Source organism: Xyrauchen texanus, chromosome 39, assembly GCF_025860055.1.
Source record: "Xyrauchen texanus isolate HMW12.3.18 chromosome 39, RBS_HiC_50CHRs, whole genome shotgun sequence".
In the NCBI taxonomy this organism is placed as follows: Eukaryota; Metazoa; Chordata; class Actinopteri; order Cypriniformes; family Catostomidae; genus Xyrauchen; species Xyrauchen texanus.
The window spans coordinates 3,344,693-3,364,502 of record NC_068314.1 but is presented as its reverse complement, the minus strand read 5'-3'; the positions used below and the strand labels follow the sequence as shown (position 1 = coordinate 3,364,502).

Here is a 19,810-nt window from a genome sequence, read left to right as displayed (position 1 = left end):
AATGCACATAATTGCCTTGTGAAATTGCATTGTGTTTTACCAGGTTTATCTCTTTTCCTTTCAGAATTTTGTGATGGTATGTTCAAGTTTGAGATATTATTATCAATATGTCAGTAATATTATGCATGATATTGTTATGCAAAATAATATAATATATAAGCCTAACAAAATCCATTACTATCATTACATCATCAAGTCATTTGATGTATTTTTCTAATTGCAAGAGATTCCTTTTATTATTAACCAGAGCAAAGTATTAGTTTGTTTTTGTATTATTAAAGATTAATCTAAAAAATATATAAAATCCTTAAAATGTCCAAATTTGTAAAATGGTCATAATTTCACTCAAAATGAGTTTGCTTTGTCTTACACAGGCTGTGCACACAAACTGTTTTACTCTGTAGCATCACCCAGTGTTCAGATGTATGAAAAACAATCATGCAAATAAAGATTAACCCATCTAAAAAATGTCTATCCTATATTATCTTTAAAATATTTGTCTTTTACAGTGTAATGTATAAAATTCAATATGTAACAAATATATACAATTTTAATAATTGTAATAATATATAATATCATATAAAATATAATTAATATGATTTTATTAATTATTTAATAATGAATAGCCATTTTTATAAATACTTGGTGTATATTTAATTTAAAATGATATTCATTATAATAAGCTATAATATAATTATAATTTTATAATCACATTAAAAAAACTGTACAAATATATATTTACACATTTGAAATTGAAGTTATCACGTTATAGTTCAAATGAGCTATTCTTCAAAATAAAGATGTGAAAGGTGTGATTAGAAACTGTGAATACATTTCAAAATGTTGCAGTTGGAAAGTAGAAAGTCTCTAATTCTGATTCAGATGCAAGTCACTGGAGAGAAACTCTCTTTTGTGTGCCAGTCAATCCTGAAGAAGTCATCTCACAACAGAATAATAATGACAGTAAATGTGATTTTGCAATCAGTGTTAGTCTCTGCTGATTTGTAAATCACTGATGACATTTTTCACCATCAGAAATTGGGATTCTCTGTGTGAGCGCTTCAGCTTTGCTCTCCTGTTCTGGAACCAAATCTAAAGACAGACACAAAAAACATCATTCAACCATCCAAACACCTTCTGAAAGAACAATATACATTATAATATATCATTCACTGTTTGAACTCTCTTAAATGTGGGATAATTCTTAAAGTGACAGTACTTATCCAAAAAGCAATAAATGAACGTTATACTAAAAGAACAGCCCTTTACCGAACAACAATCTTTGTTGTTTACCATTTAAAAGATCAAAGCAAATTAAAATATGTAGATTATTTGATATACTGCAGGATTCATTAATTATGGATCATTCTTTACCTGAATTCTGTCTTCATCAAGGTGTAGTTTCTTGGCAAGTTCTTCACGTATATCGATACCCGGGTAGGAGTTCACTTGAAACACACTCTCTAAGATCTTGATCTGGAAAACATTAGAAAAAAAAAATGAACATTAAAACTAAATGGAGAAAATGCAGTTTCCTATAAAATGCATTGTGCCTTCAGATTATGGATGATCTATTTAACTCTGAATCTCTGATTTCAGAAATAACAGAATGCAAATATAACGTTTCATGTTATTGCTGCTTTATGTAATGTTGCAACTGCAAGTATGACAAATACAACATTTTGATTTATGGCCATTTAGGAATATAAACATACATTATAGGTCATATATTTATGAATATATTTATACCATTGTTTAAATTCCACTCTTCAGGAAAATATATGTTACATTCAGTATGTTAAAAGGGTGATTTTAGTATTTTGAAATATTGCACATGTACAACACTCTTGCCTATTTTTAACAAAGTTCTGTTAAATATAAATTGTGTAATCATTAACAAAATTGAATTACAATAACTATAGAAAATCAAAGCTAACTCTAACCATTTAAGTTTTATAAATGCATTTACACAAGATTACACAATTCAGTTTGAAACTGAAATGCATAAATACTGAGAATATTTCCTCTGAAAATATAAATATAGATATATTTTTGTGTGATGTGGCTTTTTTAATCTGTGAAAACCATTTAAATATTAAATATGTTCTTTGCTTTTTTTTTTTTTTTTTTTTTTGCCATATAGCCTATTTTCAGAATGGTTTAAATGACATTTTATCAGATTATTTAAGTAATTTCAATGTTGTTTAGCTTGCAGATACAGCATTTTTGAAATGTATTGCAGCATGTTGAATTTTGACATTTAAACTTAAACCCTGGTTTTGGATAAAGTCCCATCATCATTATGTGTTGATGATGAATATGTTTCTGTTAACTAACCACATGTAGGCCTAGTTCATACAGGACCACAATATTTCTCAGGTCTTCACCTGCACACTGGAGAAAGCTGTGCGCGGCCTGCGCCCGATGTACCAGTTCAGTGTTCTTCTGTACGAGTCCGCTGGTGCTTTACTGTGCGATTTATCTTCATTCACCCTCACGTCCACCGAACCATCACTGTCTGCAACAATCCGACGCTTCTGGCATGTTGGCTTTAAGTCTGAAATAAATAAGAGACAGTCAGTTATCTAATAAACTCTCTCACTCCATGAGCGTTTGTCTGAAATATTTGAGATTTGCTCGAATAGGTCGTCAAATGGACCGTTTCAGCGAACCAATTCAGAGTCAGTGCACTGACATATTCAAATGTTTAGTTGAAAAGTGCTGTTTATCACTGTATTTCCAATCAGCGTCAATAAACTAAAGAAATATGCACGATATGTATTATAATTATTATTATTGTGAAATCTATGCTGTAGAATTGCGCACCCACACCCGATCTCATGTAAAGTCGTACAACATTTACGAGTTGGCTATTTCCTATGGTCTAAAAGGATGTTGTTCGCATAAACTCGTACGACTTCATCACGTGCAAATTCCCGGATGTTTAATGCGGAAGTAAGCGCGAGTTTCATGCACGATGCGTTAAGGACATACTTTTAATATTATGCCCTTACCCAAACCCCTTATCTTAAACTTAAACAATCAGTAGAGTTTGTAAACATGACCGGAAGCTGTTGTGTGTGACAGAAGCAAGTAATTGTCACGTATTAGATGGAAACGATGTCCAGTGACGTCATTGGCTTTAGTTAAAGTCATAGGAATTCAAACGAGTGCAGTTGCACGATATCATACGAATTAGCCAAATTTAGAAAAGTTGTACGAATCCTGACGATTTTGTCATGAGTGTGTGTTGTTCATCCATCACACTTTAACCATATCAGTTCTTGCGTGTTCCAATGATCGTTCAGTCAACCGATTCACCAAGTCATTGCTCGCAAAATATAATGAACCAGGGCCGTCGCCAGAACAAACCAAATGGGGGGGCATTTAATTTTCATAGGGGGGCACACTTTTTTTAATGATCCGAGACAGACCAAAACAACAACCCATATTAGGCTATAACTTAAAATAGACCACAATAGTCTTGTTTTGTTCAATTATTCAAATAAAATACTTCACCGTATGATCTCAACGTTTCTGTTTATTTTCTCTTAACATTTCTAGTAGCCTATATTTTATGTTAATCTGCATTGTTCGTCACATACACAACACTGTGCCATCTAGTGGCTTTCTTGAGTAACAAGCACAATCAACGTAATGCATATCATTACAAGTCCAACCTAAAACTACACCAAAACCAATTTGATTTATGACTCTACAACACTTCATAAACACGAGTCACAAAAGCTCCTGGTTTCCACCAACAGCACAACAATAATAAAAGCAATGCATAACATACTGCAATAAAATTCTTTTTTTTTTTTGTTATACACAGAGACTTCAGCTCTTGTTGAGCAATACGTTTTATCCTCTCTCACTATATCTTTCTCTCTCTCTCTCTCTCTCTCTCTCTCTCTCTCTCTCTCTCTTTCTTTCTCTTTGTATCTCTCTGGATATTTTTTCTTTTGAATGAAAGCAAAAGAGCATGGCTAACCAGCTGGATCCAAGAACAACACAACAACAATAAAAGCAATGCATAACATACTGCAATAAAAATTTAGCAATGAAGCAGGCAAGCATTGTATTCACAATTGATTAAAATAGTTGAAGGCGGGTCTCCGAGTGAAATCTCCGAAGAACATTATCTTTCCATTCATGTTGACACTTGCGTGTGAGATCCTTCTCAAATGCCAGCTGAATGAGCTGTCCACACACGTTGTTGTTGGTCAAAGTCGTCTTTGTCAACGACGAATCTTTAAACCACTTTCTTATATCCATAGCTTTGCTGTAGGTCTACAAAACCGCCAAAATGTGATTCTGAGATCGCATGCAATGCGCAGCTGAGCTGCGCAAAGGAATTACGTATAAACAATTCTCTATGCTTAACTAAATGAATTGCATGATTTATATGATATATATATATATATATACTTACAAACTGCATATTGTAATTTGAATAAATAAAACTACTAACACAAAAATAACATATTGAAAGGTCTGCTGCTGGAGACTTGCCATTGGCTGTTGTATTTGAATAATTAATGGAGTAGGTCTTTGCAATGTTTGGGTGCTGTTTTGGGATGTTTTAACAGTCATTTATGAATATAATTATATTTCAAGTTACGTTCTGTGTAATAATGCGTTGAGTAATGAATTTTCTGAATCATTTCTGAAGATAATGTGTATGTGTTATGCATATCTACCGCTGTAGAGATTACTGTTCCTGTGAGATAAGTTCTGCTGAAACAACTTGTTGAGAAAGTGAAAATGATCACAATCGTAAACTTTTAATATAGAACGATTAGGGTAACACAGTTGGCGACGGGCCTGTAATGAACAGTTTAATTTTGGTTGTAAATTGGCCGTTTATCACTGCATTGTCAATCATAAATAGCCTATAAATATATTTGTACAATATCTGTAAAAAATAAATAAATATCAGGAAAATAAATGACTAAAATAGAACTATACTCAAAACACATTTATAAATATATTAGTAATATCCTAAAATATATTATTATATTTTTGTGCCATTTTGGCATGTTAAAAATAGGTATTGGCATTGGGAATTCGGGCTAGCTTGAGGATGTGCCAGACTACACTGGGTCTTTCCAACGTAAACCGAATCAGTAAACCGATTTACCAACTCATCGCTCGCACGTTTCATTATTGTTTCATATATTTGCACAATATTTGAATTTTAAAACAATGCAAAAAGGGCAACAAAAAATACTTTGGGAATATAGCCTAAATGACCAAAAAATATTAAAAACGTTTAAACAATATATTTTTCCTGATTTTACTTTACCAGCTGTGGGCCATTTCAGCATATTAAAATGTGTTAAAATACATCAAAACATATGTGTGTGTGTGTGTGTGTGTGTGTGTGTGTGTGTGTGTGTGTGTGTGTGTGTGTGTGTGTGTGTGTGTGTGTGTGTGCATATTGGTGCTATTACCTGTCCACGGTCGGTAAGGTGCTAAAAGGACGGTTCTCTGATCAGGTCTGTCCAGTCCCAGGATGCTGTCGATGGTGAACACGGACTGCTGCGCCATCGGGCTGACTGCGAGAGAGGCCATTTGGAGAGCTGAGCCAAGTTTCTTCTCTTGTGGGTGGACCTTCAATGGTTTGATTTGAAAGCTGAGATCTTGCTTTATAACTCCAGACTAAAGGTCCCCGAAACGTCACTAATTAAACCCTGAGTCTGAACATTTTACATGTGAATCGCCGGAGCGCACAATGGGATTCAGTGTCCAAATGAGGCATTCCGAGCTGAACGATCAACCTGTTATCTTCTGGAGACACAGAATCCCTTAAATCTGCTATTGAAAGGGACGTGCCATTATTGTTACCCACCAGGTAGAAAATTAGGCCCCATTCTCAGGAATGATTCTCATTTCCAACTACAGCATCCCAAGCATTATGAGAAAGCAGTCAACTAGTGTCTAATCTTATTTACGTTATTTTCTACCACACGAGTTTAAAATAATAATAAAGGCTAATGCTGTTTAAACTAATCCTGCTGAATATTCCCAGCCTTCTCTCTTGACATGCATGGAGAAAGACACGCAAAAGAACAATAGCCGCTTGGCAATTTGCTGGAAGCAGCATGTAATAATTGTCCCATTCAATGGCGAATTGATCGCTTTGGGTTGCTTGACTGCTTTTGATAAATGAGTTGCTTGTTTATTTGTCTTGGGCTCTGAGCGCAGCCCCTGTGGCTTCATTGTTGTGCTAAAAACTACCAATTAGACTTGTTTAAATGCAGACTAAATATAGGCCAATTAGAAATGAATAATAACATACAAGTTACACTTTATTTTCCGGATATTATTCAAACGCGAGTTGCCAAAGTTTGGAACATATTGGGTAAATTAACTGGGAACATTTGGTTGGAAAGACCAGATATAAAAAAAAACATTAGATTTTTAATTATAATAATGTTTATTCTTAGACACCCCGAAGACATTTTTTAGGTCTGTATATCCACATTAAAAAATATTTTTTCTTTCATTTAAACCTGGAAATAAAAAAAGTTAAAGGATTTAGTTATAAAGTGAAATGCATGGAGATAAATTAATAACTTAACTTTTTAATTCAAATTTAATTGAAATGTATGACATGAAATGACCACAAAAAGAGGACCAATTCATTTAAAACATTTTTTTAATACCAAAATCTTCATTTAACCCAATAAATTATGAACAAGTCATTTACACACAACACAGACATATCTTTAAAGGCTTGTAAATGCAACAGAATGTGAGCTGTAAAGATTGTGTTCCATTAAGCAATAAAAGGGAATAATAAAAGTAAATAAACCAAAGCAATCAATGAGCAGACATTTAATTCTGTAACTTTGTGTGATTTTCAGCTCTGTCAGCCATTTACAAATGCAAAATCTACAGAAGTCCTCAACACAGTGGAAGATTATTTTGATATTCCATCACCAGTTCAAATTATTTGACTTAGGTCGAAGCTTATATGATATATTTCAACATATTGGCCAAATATGTGCAGATGTCAACACTTACAAGGGAAACTACACGTATGGGTTATGTAAAGAAAATCACATGATCATATGACGTCAGGCACGAAACCAATAATTTGTGTTTTAAATTCAGAGGGAATAATTAAGAGAATAGAAACACAGTAATTAAGTCTGTGGGGTGAAGTTTCAAACAGATGCGTAACTGTAGATGTAGAACATGATGAAACATAATTTGCAACGGATTGCTGAAAGAACAAAACTGAACCATATAACTGTAACTGGACCTTATACAATCATTTTGAACCCCTGCATGAAATCTCAAAAAACCTGTAAAGAATTTCCAAAAAAACAGAAAAAAGGGAAACAAAAGTGCAAAAATTCTCGATTGCATACAATTGCGAAAGAAGTATGATATCTAATTTTATTGGTAAAATATGAATACATCATGGTGGCGTTTGCTGTACGGCCTGATTTTTTTTGTGGAATACAGTGACAATTTCCTGTATTACAGTCATGAGAATCATCACTGATTATCAAACTAGATAATAATGAGAAAATGGGGGGTGCTTAATCGTCATACTTTTTTTCTTTTCATATTCTTTATGTAAAATAGGCTATAAATTCTTATAAGTTTCTTTTGATTTCAGGATTAAAATTTGGCGTAGACCTGTTCTTGGCAGGTTTTGTGAGATTCGCCCTAATAGAATTCACCATTAAAGTAAAATGAACATAAACACATGCGGTCTTAAAATACAACGAGAACAGATAACAAAGCCTTACATACTGTATCAATAATGTCTTCTACAAATCTGTTATTCACACATGCAATTTTGTCCAAATAAGGCAACAAATGTCACCCAATGTCTCTGTAGGTTATAGTATGTCATAGTAGTTGATTCATTTACACACATACATATATAAAAACCCTTTAAAAGCAAATTCAACAACGGATATTGTATAAAATACATGATTCTTACAAATAACACAACTTTTGGGAGGTTTCCCCAAAATGTCCACATATGTTTCAATTAATTATTTTAATTCGATTATTTCCAGGTTGGTTTCTTTGATCCTGCAGGCAACAGTGAAGAACTCTTGAAGAACTAAAGCGTATGACTTTTGTTATCCCCGTACGGTCAGGCCTCGGATTCGCCCTTTTTCTGCCCCTCCTCCCCTGCATCGCTGTCCTCTGATTGGCTGTTGCTAAGGACTATGTACTGTCCGTCAGCAGCTGGTGCGTTGGGCCGGCTCGATGCCGCTATTAAACGGCTTTGTTCCTCAAGATCCTGTCGATTTGAAGAATACAGTTCACTTTTGATGTGAAAAACTAAATTTCTATGGTATTAGGGGGAGGGACATTCTCAATCTAGAGAGCATTTGATTGGATGAGTCATCATCATCAATATTATTTATCCGTTTTCCCGCAATAGAAAGACAATTAATTTGAAATGCATACATCTGCTATAAGTATGTTTTGTCATCTTTAAGAGTACACTATCATATCAAAGTTTTCATCGAAACTCTCATTTTGATTTCATGGAGTCTTTAAAACAGCCATTTGCTCTCTGTTACCTTTTCGATTAGTTTCTGTTTATTCAGTTCCTCCTGTTGTTTCTCCTTGGCTTTGTCCATCTCTCTCTGTTTCTGTGTGGCTTTGCGGTCCTGTCGGAAAACCCATATGCAGATTCTCAAGAATTCACTGACCAAAAAGTACTATTTGTATAATAAACCCCAGGGTCATTTGAACAATTGAACAGAATGTCCATCTCACCGTCTCAGAGTGAAGGGCGATCTGCTTTGCCAACCCAACGCTGTCACAGATCTGACACAGATTCAAAAATATCAGAATAAACAACATGAGCTTTCAATTAGACACCCAAAAATCATTAATGGATGTAATAAATGATTATAAAAAATGTTTACCATCTCTCCGTCATTGTTTGACTCAAAGATATAGCAGACGGTAACAGGGTGACCATCGACTCGACGTCCTGCTGTCTGTAGCACGAAACCAAACAAACGTTTGTTCTCTTGATGAGACGCACACAGCACAACACTGGAGAGAGCAAACTGAAAAAAAAAGACAAACATCGACTCTATAACAACACAGGTTTAAATTAAAGCACTATTGCATGTTTATTAAAAGCTAATAGTTAGCGTTTGTGGCATAATGGTAAATACCACAAAAAATTATTCACTTCCATTGTAAGAGCCTCACTGTAACTGCGGTTTGTGCTTTTTTTATTTAAATAAATGAGAGTCGAAAAATTTATTCTTTTGATTGAGCTTGTATTGACTATGGAACATTCCTTTAAACACCTCAACACTGAATAAATGAACATTAAAATGTTTGATTACACATGCAGCTTAAACTTGTGGACGTACCCGTAGTCTTGTGACCTGTGTCTGTGGATCAATAAGCCTAGAAATAAACAAAGTGTTACAAGAGACACAAATCATAATATCCTTTCCAAGATTTTAGGCTACGGTCTCGAATGACTTTATTTAAAACCACGTAGACTTTTATTTTATATTCATACTGTCATTGGTTGTAACTCACTTGAGGCTTTCACAGGTGACGAGCAGATGCGACTCAGTCATTCTGAAGATGTTGTGGATGGCTCGAGCTGCTAGGATCTGTCTCATGGTCTCGTAGATGATGTCAGTGTTCTCTGTGGTCTTCACCTCCATCGAGCCCAAGAACCGCACGATGAAGAGCTGACGCAGGATTGAGTCTGAGAACATGAGATTCAAATCGCAAATCGGTCAAAACGGACCCCTTTTAATTATATATATATTCAAAAAATGTCCATGCTATTGTAAAGAAAAATATTTTCATGATCTTTCATCAAAATGCAATAAAAAAATGCTCTGCCACTGAAACTATTTTCTTCCTCTGATGATGGTATGGATGGGAATTTAACCATTCCGGTGTCAATTCAGAGTCCTCTAAATGATTTTGGTTAAATTTGGAAATAATAAAGCAACTCTTATTAGATTTACTGCCCTCAGCAGCCTGTTACTAAATGATGAGATTCTTGCAAAAGGTGTTTACACATTTTATTAATTACAAGAAAACTAATGTGTATCTTTGTTATGAACGAGCAGCGAAGGCAGACGAGGAGATGCGGATCCAGTTGCAGTTCAACTTTATTACAAAAACAAACAGGCAAAATACAAAGGAAAACCCTCAATGGGGAAATAAACATAACATAGAAGACACGGGCAGGGAACACACACACACCAGTCTAACAACATTCAACGAACGATGAGGAGTGAACAAAAAGCAGGGCTTAAATACACAGTGAGTGATGACAGAATGAGACACAGGTGAAAACAATGAACAAAATGGCAGTGATGATGGCAGGTGGATTCTGGGAAGTGTAGTTCTAAACAATGACAAGTGAGACAGTGGAGCTAAACAAGGGACAAAAGTGAAAACTATGGAATGCAAGGTGACAAAAAAGGCAGACAGAGGGCAACACTGAAACAAGATAAGGAATTCCTAACATAGCCCCCCCCCCTCAAGGATCGGATTCCAGACGATCACAGTGACATAAAACAAAACAAAAAATGTCCACGACTGGGGGGGAGCCTGAGGTGGGCAGACAGACCAAGGGGGCAACGAGGGGCAGACAGACAGTCCAGGGGGCAACGAGGGGCAGACAGACAGTCCAGGGGGCAACGAGGGGCAGATAGACAGTCCAGGGGGCAACGAGGGCAGGCAGGAAGTCCAAGGGGGCACAGAGGGCAGGCAGGAAGTCCAAGGGGGCAACAAGGGGCAGATAGACAGTCCAGGGGGAAACGAGGGGCAGATAGACATTCCAGGGGGCAACGAGGGCAGGCAGGAAGTCCAAGGGGGCACAGAGGGCAGATAGACAGTCCAGGGGGCAACGAGGGGCAGATAGACAGTCCAGGGGGACACAGAAGGCAGGCAGGAAGTCCAAGGGGGCACAAAGGGCAGGCTGGGAGGAGGCCACTGGACAGGGACTGGGTCAGGGGGCCTGGGAAGAGGCCAAAGGACAGGGACCGGGTCAGGAGGCCTGGGGGGAGGCCACAGGACAGGGACCGGGTCAGGAGGCCTGGGAGGAGGCCACAGGACAGGGACCAGGTCAGGAGGCCTGGGAGGGGGCCACAGGACAGGGACCGGGTCAGGAGGCCTGGGAGGAGGCCACAGGACAGGGACCGGGTCAGGAGGCCTGGGGGAAGGCCACAGGACAGGGACCGGGTCAGGAGGCCTGGGGGAAGGCCACAGGACAGGGACCGGGTCAGGAGGCCTGGGGGAAGGCCACAGGACAGGGACCGGGTCAGGAGGCCTGGGAGGAGGCCACAGGACAGGGACCGGGTCAGGAGGCCTGGGGGAAGGCCACAGGACGGGAACAGGGTCAAGAGGCCTGGGAGGAGGCCACAGGACAGGGACTGGGTCAGGAGGCCTGGGAAGAGGCCACAGGACAGGGACTGGGTCAGGAGGCCTGGGAAGAGGCCACAGGACAGGGACTGGGTCAGGAGGCCTGGGAGGAGGCCACAGGACAGGGACCGGGTCAGGAGGCCTGGGAGAAGGCCACAGGACAGGGACTAGGTCAGGGGCCCTGGGAGAAGGCCACAGGACAGGGGCCGGGTCAGGAGGCCTGGAAGGCTCTGAGGACGGAGCTGAGGAAGGCTCAGGAGACGGAACAGAGGAAGGCTCAGGAGGCGGAGCCAAGGAAGGCTCTGGAGTCTCTGGGGCCTGAGCCGCAGGAGGCTCAGGAGGCGGAGCCGTAGGAGACTCGGGAGGCGGAGCCATGGGAAGTTCTGGAGGCTCAGGAGGTGGAGCCGTGGGAGGCTCAGGAGGCTTTGGGGCGGAGCCGTAGGAGGCTCGGGAGGCGGAGCCGTAGGAGGATCAGGAGGCTCTGGGGGCGGAGCCGTAGGAGGAACAGGAGGTTCTGGAGGCGGAGCCGTAGGAGGCTCGGGAGGCGGAGCCATAAGAGACTCGTGAGGCGGAGCCGTGGGAAGTTCTGGAGGCTCAGGAGGTGGAGCCGTGGGAGGCTCAGGAGGCTTTGGGGGCGGAGCCGTAGGAGGCTCGGGAGGCGGAGCCGTAGGAGGATCAGGAGGCTCTGGGGGCGGAGCCGTAGGAGGAACAGGAGGCGGAGCCGTAGGAGGAACAGGAGGCGGAGCCGTAGGAGGCTCGTGAGGTTCTGGAGGCGGAGCTGAGGGAGGCTCAGGAGGCAGAGCCGTAGGACGCTCTAGAGGCGGAGCCCTAGAAGGCTCGGGAGTCTCTGGAAGCAGAGCCGTAGGAAGCTCGGGAGGCGGAGCCCTAGAAGGCTCTGGAGTCTCTGGGAGCAGAGCCGTAGGAGGCTTGGGAGGCGGAGCCCTAGAAGGCTCTGGAGTCTCTGGGAGCAGAGCCGTAGGAGGCTCGGGAGGCGGAGCCCTAGAAGGCTCTGGAGTCTCTGGGAGCAGAGCCGTAGGAGGCTCGGGAGGCGGAGCCCTAGAAGGCTCTGGAGTCTCTGGGAGCGGAGCCGTAGGAGGCTCGGGGAGAAGAGGACGGAGCTGAGGAAGCATGGAGCGCATGGAGCGTCCAGCCGCGCGTTGCCTGTGACAACCGCTCCTTAAGTGCGGGGTGCAGATTGCTCCTGAAGAAGACCACAAGAGAGGAGTCCGGGAAATCCGAGATACCCGCCAGCTTAAGGAAGTCGCGGATGTGGTCCTCTATAGGGCGGTCCTCTTGCTTCAGGTGGAAGTTTGCTCGTTGAACCGCTGGATCCATAGTGTGGTCGTTTGTTCTGTTATGAACGAGCAGCGAAGGCAGACGAGAAGATGCGGATCCAGTTGCAGTTCAACTTTATTACAAAAACAAACAGGCAAAATACAAAGGAAAACCCTCAATGGGGAAATAAACATAACATAGACGACACGGGCAGGGAACACACACACCAGGCTAACAACATTCAACGAACGATGAGGAGTGAACAAAAAGCAGGGCTTAAATACACAGTGAGTGATGACAGAATGAGACACAGGTGAAAACAATGAACAAAATGGCAGTGATGATGGCAGGTGGATTCTGGGAAGTGTAGTTCTAAACAATGACAAGTGAGACAGTGGAGCTAAACAAGGGACAAAAGTGAAAACTATGGAATGCAAGGTGACAAAAATGGCAGACAGAGGGCAACAGTGAAACAAGACAAGGAATTCCTAACAATCTTTAACTACACATTGTAATATAAACAACCATCCAGTAATTACTTGATTGAACTCACTTATGTACAAATAACAGAGTAACAGTTCTTGGTACATTTAGAGTCAAAAATGGTTCAGGACGTTTTTGAAAAAGAACTGGCTGATAAAAGTCATTTGTGTGGGAGGTAGCACTGTGTGTTTTGCACTGTAGATTCAAATGAACCAACTCACAAGAGTCATGCGTTCTGGAATCGGATTACAGCCGTGGCCAAAAGTAGTGGCAGTGACAAAGTTTTCTGCTTCAGTTGTTGTGGTGTTGATTCACAGTGTTTTTAGATTATTGTGCAGAGTTATCAGATGCATTTTAAATAATTGCAAAAACCCAAATTTCAGATTTCAGACAGGCCCTGTCACAAAATGACCAACTAACATCATTTCACAAATCATATCAGCAGCACCTGGGAAAGTGTGAACGAGTACTAGTCAGGAGAAATCACTATATCATTCTGATTGGATTATAAGAGCAGACTGATTGCTATAAAAGGAGGGAAGAAGTGCTTCCAATCATTGTTAGCAATGGTTACCTCTAAAGAAAGACGTGCAGCCATCATCACTTTGCATTAAAATGGCCTCACATGCAAGGAAATTGCTGCAAAAAATATTGCACCTGAAAGAACCATTTACCGGATCATCAAGAACTTCAAGGAGAGAGGATCAACTGCAGTGAAGGCTTCAGGACGTCCCAGAATGTCCAGCAAGCACCAAGACATCTCCTCCTGAGCAGTCAGCTACAGAATTGTGTCACCACCCGTGCAGAGCTCAATATTGGCAGCAGATTGGTGTGAGTGCATCTGCACGCACAGTGAGGTGAAGACTTTTGGACAATGGCCTGGTGTCAAGAAGGGCATTAAAGAACCCACTTCTCTCCAAGAAAAACATCAAGGAAGTACAAAGATTGGACAGCAGAAGACTGGTGCAAAGTTATTTTCTCTGATGAAGCCCCCTTCTGACTGTTTGGGACATCTGGAAAATAGATAGTCCAGAGAAGAAAAGGTTATCGCTACCATGAGTCCTGTGTCGTGCCAACAGTGAAGCATCCTGAGACCATCCATGTGTGGCATTTCTTTTCATCCAAGGGAGTGGACTCTCTCACAATTCTGCCCAAAAACACTGCCATGAATAAAGAATAGTATCAAAACGTCCTGCAAGAGCAACTTCTCCCAACAATCCAGGAGCAATTTGGTGATGATCTGTGCATTTTCCAGCATGATGGAGCACCATGTTACAAGGCAAGAGTAATAATTAAGTGGCACGGAGATCATTACATTGAAATTTTGGATCCGTGGCCAGGCAACACCCCAGATCTAAATCCCATAGAGAACCAGGCGAGTGGACAAGTAGAAGCCCACAAATTGTGATCAACTCCGAGCACTAATAAGGCAAGAATGGATCGCCACCAGTCAGGATTTGGCCCAGAATCTGATATCCAGAGTGAATTGCAGAGGTTATGAAGAACAAGGGTCAACACTGTAAATATTGACTCTTTGCATATATTGAATGTTTTTGCCAATAAAAGCCTTTAAATCTTATGAAATGCTTATCATTGTTTTCCAGTATACCATAGAAACATGGGAAAAAATAATCACAAATACTGAAGCATCAAACTTTGCAAAACACAAAATGTATGTCACTGCCAATTATTTTGACAATGGCTGTACACTGGTCATGCTATAATTTACACACACGCGCACGCATGCACGCACACACACACACTATACAGTGCATCCGAAAAGTATTCACAGCACTTCACTTTTTCTACATTTTGTTATGTTACAGCCTTATTCCAAAATTAATTAAATTCATTATTTTCCTCAAAATTCTACAAACAATACCCCATAATGACAACATGAAAGAAGTTTGTTTGAAATCTTTGGGGGGGGGAGGAGAAAATCACATGTACATAAGTATTCACAGCCTTTGCTCAATACTTTGTTGAAGCATATTTGGCATCAATTATAGCCTCAAGTCTTTTTGAGTATGATGCTACAAACTTGGCACACCTATTTTTGGGCAGTTTCTCCCATTCCTCTTTGCAGGACCTCTCAAGCTCCATCAGGTTGGATGTGGAGTGTCGGTGCACAGCCATTTTCAGATCTCTCCAGAGATGTTCAATCGGGTTCACGTCTGGGCTCTTGCTGGGCCACTTAAAGACATTCACAGAGTTGTCCTGTAGCCATTCCTTTGCTATCTTGGCTGTGTGCTTAGGGTCGTTGCCCTGTTGTAAGATGAACCTTCGCCCCAGTCTGAGGTCCAGAGCGCTCTAGAGCAGGATTTCATCAAGGATGTCTCTGTACATTGCTGCATTCATCTTTCCCTCGATCCTCACTAGTCTCCCAGTTCCTGCCGCTGAAAAACATCCCCACAGCATGATGCTGCCACCACCATGCTTCACTGTAGGGATGGTATTGGCCAGGTGATGAGTGGTGCCTGGTTGACACTTGCCATTCAGGCCAAACAGTTCAATCTTTTTTCATCAGACCAGAGAATTTTGTTTCTCATGGTCTGAGAGTCCTTCAGGTGCCTTTTGGCAAACTCCAGGCAGGCCGTTTGGCCACTACCATACAGGCCTGATTGGTGGAGTGCTGCAGAGATGGTTGTTCTTCTGGAAGGTTCTCCTCTCTCCACAGAGTAACGCTGGAGCTCTGTCAGAGTGACCATCGGGTTCTTGGTCACCTCCCTGACTAAGGCCCTTCTCCCCCGATCGCTAAGTTTGGCCGGGTGGCCAGCTCTAGGAAGAGTCCTGGTGGTTACAAACTTCTTCCATTTACGGATGATGGAGGCCACTGTGCTCATTGGGACCTTCAATGCTGCAGAAATCTTTCTGTACCCTTCCCCAGATCTGTGCCTCGATACAATCCTGTCTCGGAGGTCTACAGACAATTCCTTGGACTTCATGGCTTGGATTGTGCTCTGACATGCACTGTTAACTGTGGGACCTTATATAGTTATATAGGAATACTTATTTACATGTGATTTTTTTCTTTTTTTATTTGTAATAAATTTGCAAAGATTTCAAACAAACTTCTTTCATGCTGTCATTATGGGGTATTGTTTTGAGGAAAATAATAAAATGTAATCCATTTTGGAATAAGGCTGTTAACATAACAAAATGTAGAAAAAGTGAAGCGCTGTGAATACTTTACTGATGCACTGTATATACACTCACCTAAAGGATTATTAGGAACACCATACTAATACTGTGTTTGACCCCCTTTCGCCTTCAGAACTGCCTTAATTCTACGTGGCATTGATTCAACAAGGTGCTGAAAGCATTCTTTAGAAATGTTGGCCCATATTGATAGGATAGCATCTTGCAGTTGATGGAGATTTGTGGGATGCACATCCAGGGCACGAAGCTCCCATTCCACCACATCCCAAAGATGCTCTATTGGGTTGAGATCTGGTGACTGTGGGGGCCATTTTAGTACAGTGAACTCATTGTCATGTTCAAGAAACCAATTTGAAATGATTGGAGCTTTGTGACATGGTGCATTATCCTGCTGGAAGTAGCCATCAGAGGATGGGTACATGGTGGCCATAAAGGGATGGACATGGTCAGAAACAATGCTCAGGTAGGCCGTGGCTTTTAAACGATGCCCAATTGGCACTAAGGGGCCTAAAGTGTGCCAAGAAAACATCCCCCACACCATTACACCACCACCACCAGCCTGCACAGTGGTAACAAGGCATGATGGATCCATGTTCTCATTCTGTTTACACCAAATTCTTACTCTACCATCTGAATGTCTCAACAGAAATCGAGACTCATCAGACCAGGCAACATTTTTCCAGTCTTCAACTGTCCAATTTTGGTGAGCTCTTGCAAATTGTAGCCTGTTTTTCCTATTTGTAGTGGAGATGAGTGGTACCCGGTAGGGTCTTCTGCTGTTGTAGCCCATCCGCCTCAAGGTTGTGCGTGTTGTGGCTTCACAAATGCTTTGCTGCGTACCTCGGTTGTAACGAGTGGTTATTTCAGGCAAAGTTGCTCTTCTATCAGCTTGAATCAGTCGGCCCATTCTCCTCTGACCTCTAGCATCAACAAGGCATTTTCGCCCACAGGACTGCCGCATACTGGATGTTTTTCCCTTTTCACACCATTCTTTGTAAACCCTAGAAATGGTTGTGCGTGAAAATCCCAGTAACTGAGCAGATTGTGAAATACTCAGACCGGCCCGTCTGGCACCAACAACCATGCCACGCTCAAAATTGCTTAAATCACCTTTCTTTCCCATTCTGACATTCATTTTGGAGTTCAGGAGATTGTCTTGACCAGGACCACACCCCTAAATGCATTGAAGCAACTGCCATGTGATTGGTTGATTAGATAATTGCATTAATGAGAAATTGAACAGGTGTTCCTAATAATCCTTTAGGTGAGTGTATATATACTGTATATATATATAATTTGAAAACACAAAATAAACTATATGGCCAAAAGTTTGTGGACACCATATGTGCTTGATGAACATTTCATTTCAAAACCTTAGGCATCAATTTCCCTCTTTGCTGTAATAACAACTTCCACTCTTTTGGGAAGGCTTTCCACTATACTGTGTGTAGTAACATGGCGGTATATAGTAAATTCCCCCTTTTTGTGTTTTGCAGAAAAAAATAACAGCATACAGATAAACAGCAACATCTGAGAGAGTAAATGACAGAATATTCCGTTTTGGTTGTACTATTCCTTTAAAACTCAGGACAGTGTGAGGGCTTTATGATATTCTGATGTTTGAACATACCTTCACTCTCTTCAGGTTGTGACCCTCCAGACTCCCCGACTGGATTAGTCCTTCTTTCACCAAAGAGAAAACTCACATCAATGCTTTTTGTCAATGCTTATTAACTCTATAATGACAATCAAGATCATTTTACTCCTTTTCTATCATTTTACAAGCACTTATAAGCACAGACCTTCCCTGACTGGAAATCTTCGTCTGACTCGTGTGTTCCTCGCTGATGGGTAAGATGATGTCAAACTGGATGGGTGTGTCCAGAGCCACCAGCGAATCCACAGAGAGAGAAGACAGCGCCGGAGACTCTGACCCCACGGAACACTGACTGCCTGACCGCGACATTTTGGTTTGACCTTGCCTTAAGGGGTGAAAAAGTAAGATAATATTGAGAAAAAACATTTAGTAAAAACTAAACAAAAAACCCTGTGTTTATAGAAAGGCACTATGGGGTCAAGTCTATGGGGCAAGTGTAATGGAGGGTTTACAAGCTAAATGTGAAGCTCGTATTTTTTTCGAAAGTGCTTACACAAATTTTTTTATACAAAAATTTGTTATTTGAGCTGAAAAGTTGTCTAAATTGTCCTTTTAGCAGTGGAAATACTGCTAAATAATGGAAAATAGTGGATGACCTTCTGGTTGTGTTACTTTGGGCTCCTTTCTGGTATCCTTTTACGTATTGTGCATACTGTAAGTTACTACAGACGAGCACTGACGTGATGCTCTCTAAACTCACGTGTTCGGTCTGAAACTCTCATGTCGCTGTTGAAAGGAGGGCGAAGGTTTCATGGCTTCAAGAGCCGACTGATTCAGTCTAGCTGCGATTTCCTGCAGATATGAGAAAGATTCATATTTGTTATTTTGCTGTGTTTGCAGAGGTTAAGATCTTAATGTATGACAGTGCAAGTAAAACTAAATTCAGCACTTACTTCTGGGTTCTCACTGAGGTAAATCCTCTTGGAGATGTTGTTTATTGTTGCAATCCACTAAAATAAATAAAAACCCATTGTTGTGATGTGGGTGTGGCCTAGCAACGTCTGTGGAGAGCAAGGCTGGGAGAAGGAAAACGGTAAGGATTGACACCTGTGGAAAATTATCTCTAACAGCTGTTCTGTGTTTCAGTGGGAGCTGGAGGGTGATAAAAAAGGGTGTTTAGACTGCTGGAGGAGAGAGAGAGAGAGAGAGAGAGAGAGAGATGCATGATGCTGACTGTGTGCTCATGCATTTTATTTTGTGCTGAAAAGCAGTTTGCTGATTGACGCTGAAAATTGTAGAAATAAAACATGCTGGACCTTCCTACGTCAGAAGGAACTCAAGAAAGTCAGTGACTTTGTCACAGTGGTGCCGAACCCTGGGATTGTTTGGAGGAAGGATACATAGTCATGGAGTACTTGCCGCTGGCCTAAATCTTCGAGACCCTCACCACCACGCACAACACCAGGCCCTGCTTGCAATTCCAGGCACTGGAAAAGGCTCAAGCAGAGGACCGTCAGGTGTTACGGAGCTTAGTACTCCAGGAGGGATCTTCCACCACAACCCCAGACGTGACAACGGCCATGGTCGCTAAGATGGGACCACAACATGACCAATGTGACAAAGTCTCTGACTTTCTTGAGTTATTTCTAAGGGAGGAAGCGGGAGTCTGTTAAACATTATAACGTGAGTTTTATTTCTACAATTTTCAGTGTCAAATAACAAACTGCTTTTATGCACAACATAAAATGCCTGAGCACATTCAGTGTTGTGCGTCTCTCTCTCTCGCACTCCCTCTCTCATTCGGCAGTCTAAACACCCTTTTTATCCTCCTCCAGCTCTCAATGAAACAAAGAACATCTGTGAGAGAATTTCCCACAGGTGTCAATCCTTACCGTTCTC

At 40.9% G+C, this 19,810-nt stretch overlaps 2 protein-coding genes across 3 annotated transcripts in view; both read right to left on the bottom strand.

The window, feature by feature from the left end:
• Nucleotides 1-631: 631 nt before the first annotated feature.
• hesx1 (HESX homeobox 1) lies at nucleotides 632-5,603 on the bottom strand. The gene is made up of 4 exons (XM_052111784.1): nucleotides 5,457-5,603; nucleotides 2,388-2,557; nucleotides 1,375-1,476; nucleotides 632-1,092 (listed from the first exon to the last, which is right to left on the bottom strand). Exons 1-4 carry the CDS (start codon nucleotides 5,575-5,577, stop codon nucleotides 988-990), a joined length of 498 nt encoding a protein of 165 aa, XP_051967744.1. The 5' UTR covers nucleotides 5,578-5,603; the 3' UTR covers nucleotides 632-987.
• Nucleotides 5,604-6,676: 1,073 nt separating this feature from the next.
• Nucleotides 6,677-19,810, bottom strand: part of LOC127632975 (DCC-interacting protein 13-alpha-like) — a 28,295-nt gene continuing 15,161 nt past the window's right edge. Inside the window, exons 13-22 of one of the 2 annotated variants that reach the window (XM_052111829.1) lie at nucleotides 18,865-18,921; nucleotides 18,672-18,763; nucleotides 18,117-18,296; nucleotides 17,945-17,997; nucleotides 9,550-9,724; nucleotides 9,375-9,411; nucleotides 8,913-9,059; nucleotides 8,761-8,811; nucleotides 8,562-8,651; nucleotides 6,677-8,275 (exon numbers count right to left, since the gene is read on the bottom strand). In XM_052111829.1, the coding sequence (XP_051967789.1) occupies nucleotides 8,126-8,275; nucleotides 8,562-8,651; nucleotides 8,761-8,811; nucleotides 8,913-9,059; nucleotides 9,375-9,411; nucleotides 9,550-9,724; nucleotides 17,945-17,997; nucleotides 18,117-18,296; nucleotides 18,672-18,763; nucleotides 18,865-18,921 (1,032 nt within the window). In that variant the 3' untranslated portion in view covers nucleotides 6,677-8,125. The remainder of the gene's footprint in view (nucleotides 8,276-8,561; nucleotides 8,652-8,760; nucleotides 8,812-8,912; nucleotides 9,060-9,374; nucleotides 9,412-9,549; nucleotides 9,725-17,944; nucleotides 17,998-18,116; nucleotides 18,297-18,671; nucleotides 18,764-18,864; nucleotides 18,922-19,810) is intronic. The other variant, XM_052111831.1, reaches the window with a different exon arrangement.

What these genes read in the sequence shown, in the direction of transcription:
- hesx1 (XM_052111784.1), bottom strand. Translation starts at nt 5,577, where the DNA reads ATGGCCTCTCTCGCAGTCAGCCCGATGGCGCAGCAGTCCGTGTTCACC. An exon ending in ACCTTACCGACCGTGGACAG is followed by an intron (nt 2,558 to 5,456) that starts GTAATAGCACCA and finishes TATTTATTTCAG; the next exon opens with ACTTAAAGCCAACATGCCAG. An exon ending in CAGCTTTCTCCAGTGTGCAG is followed by an intron (nt 1,477 to 2,387) that starts GTGAAGACCTGA and finishes AATGTTTTCCAG; the next exon opens with ATCAAGATCTTAGAGAGTGT.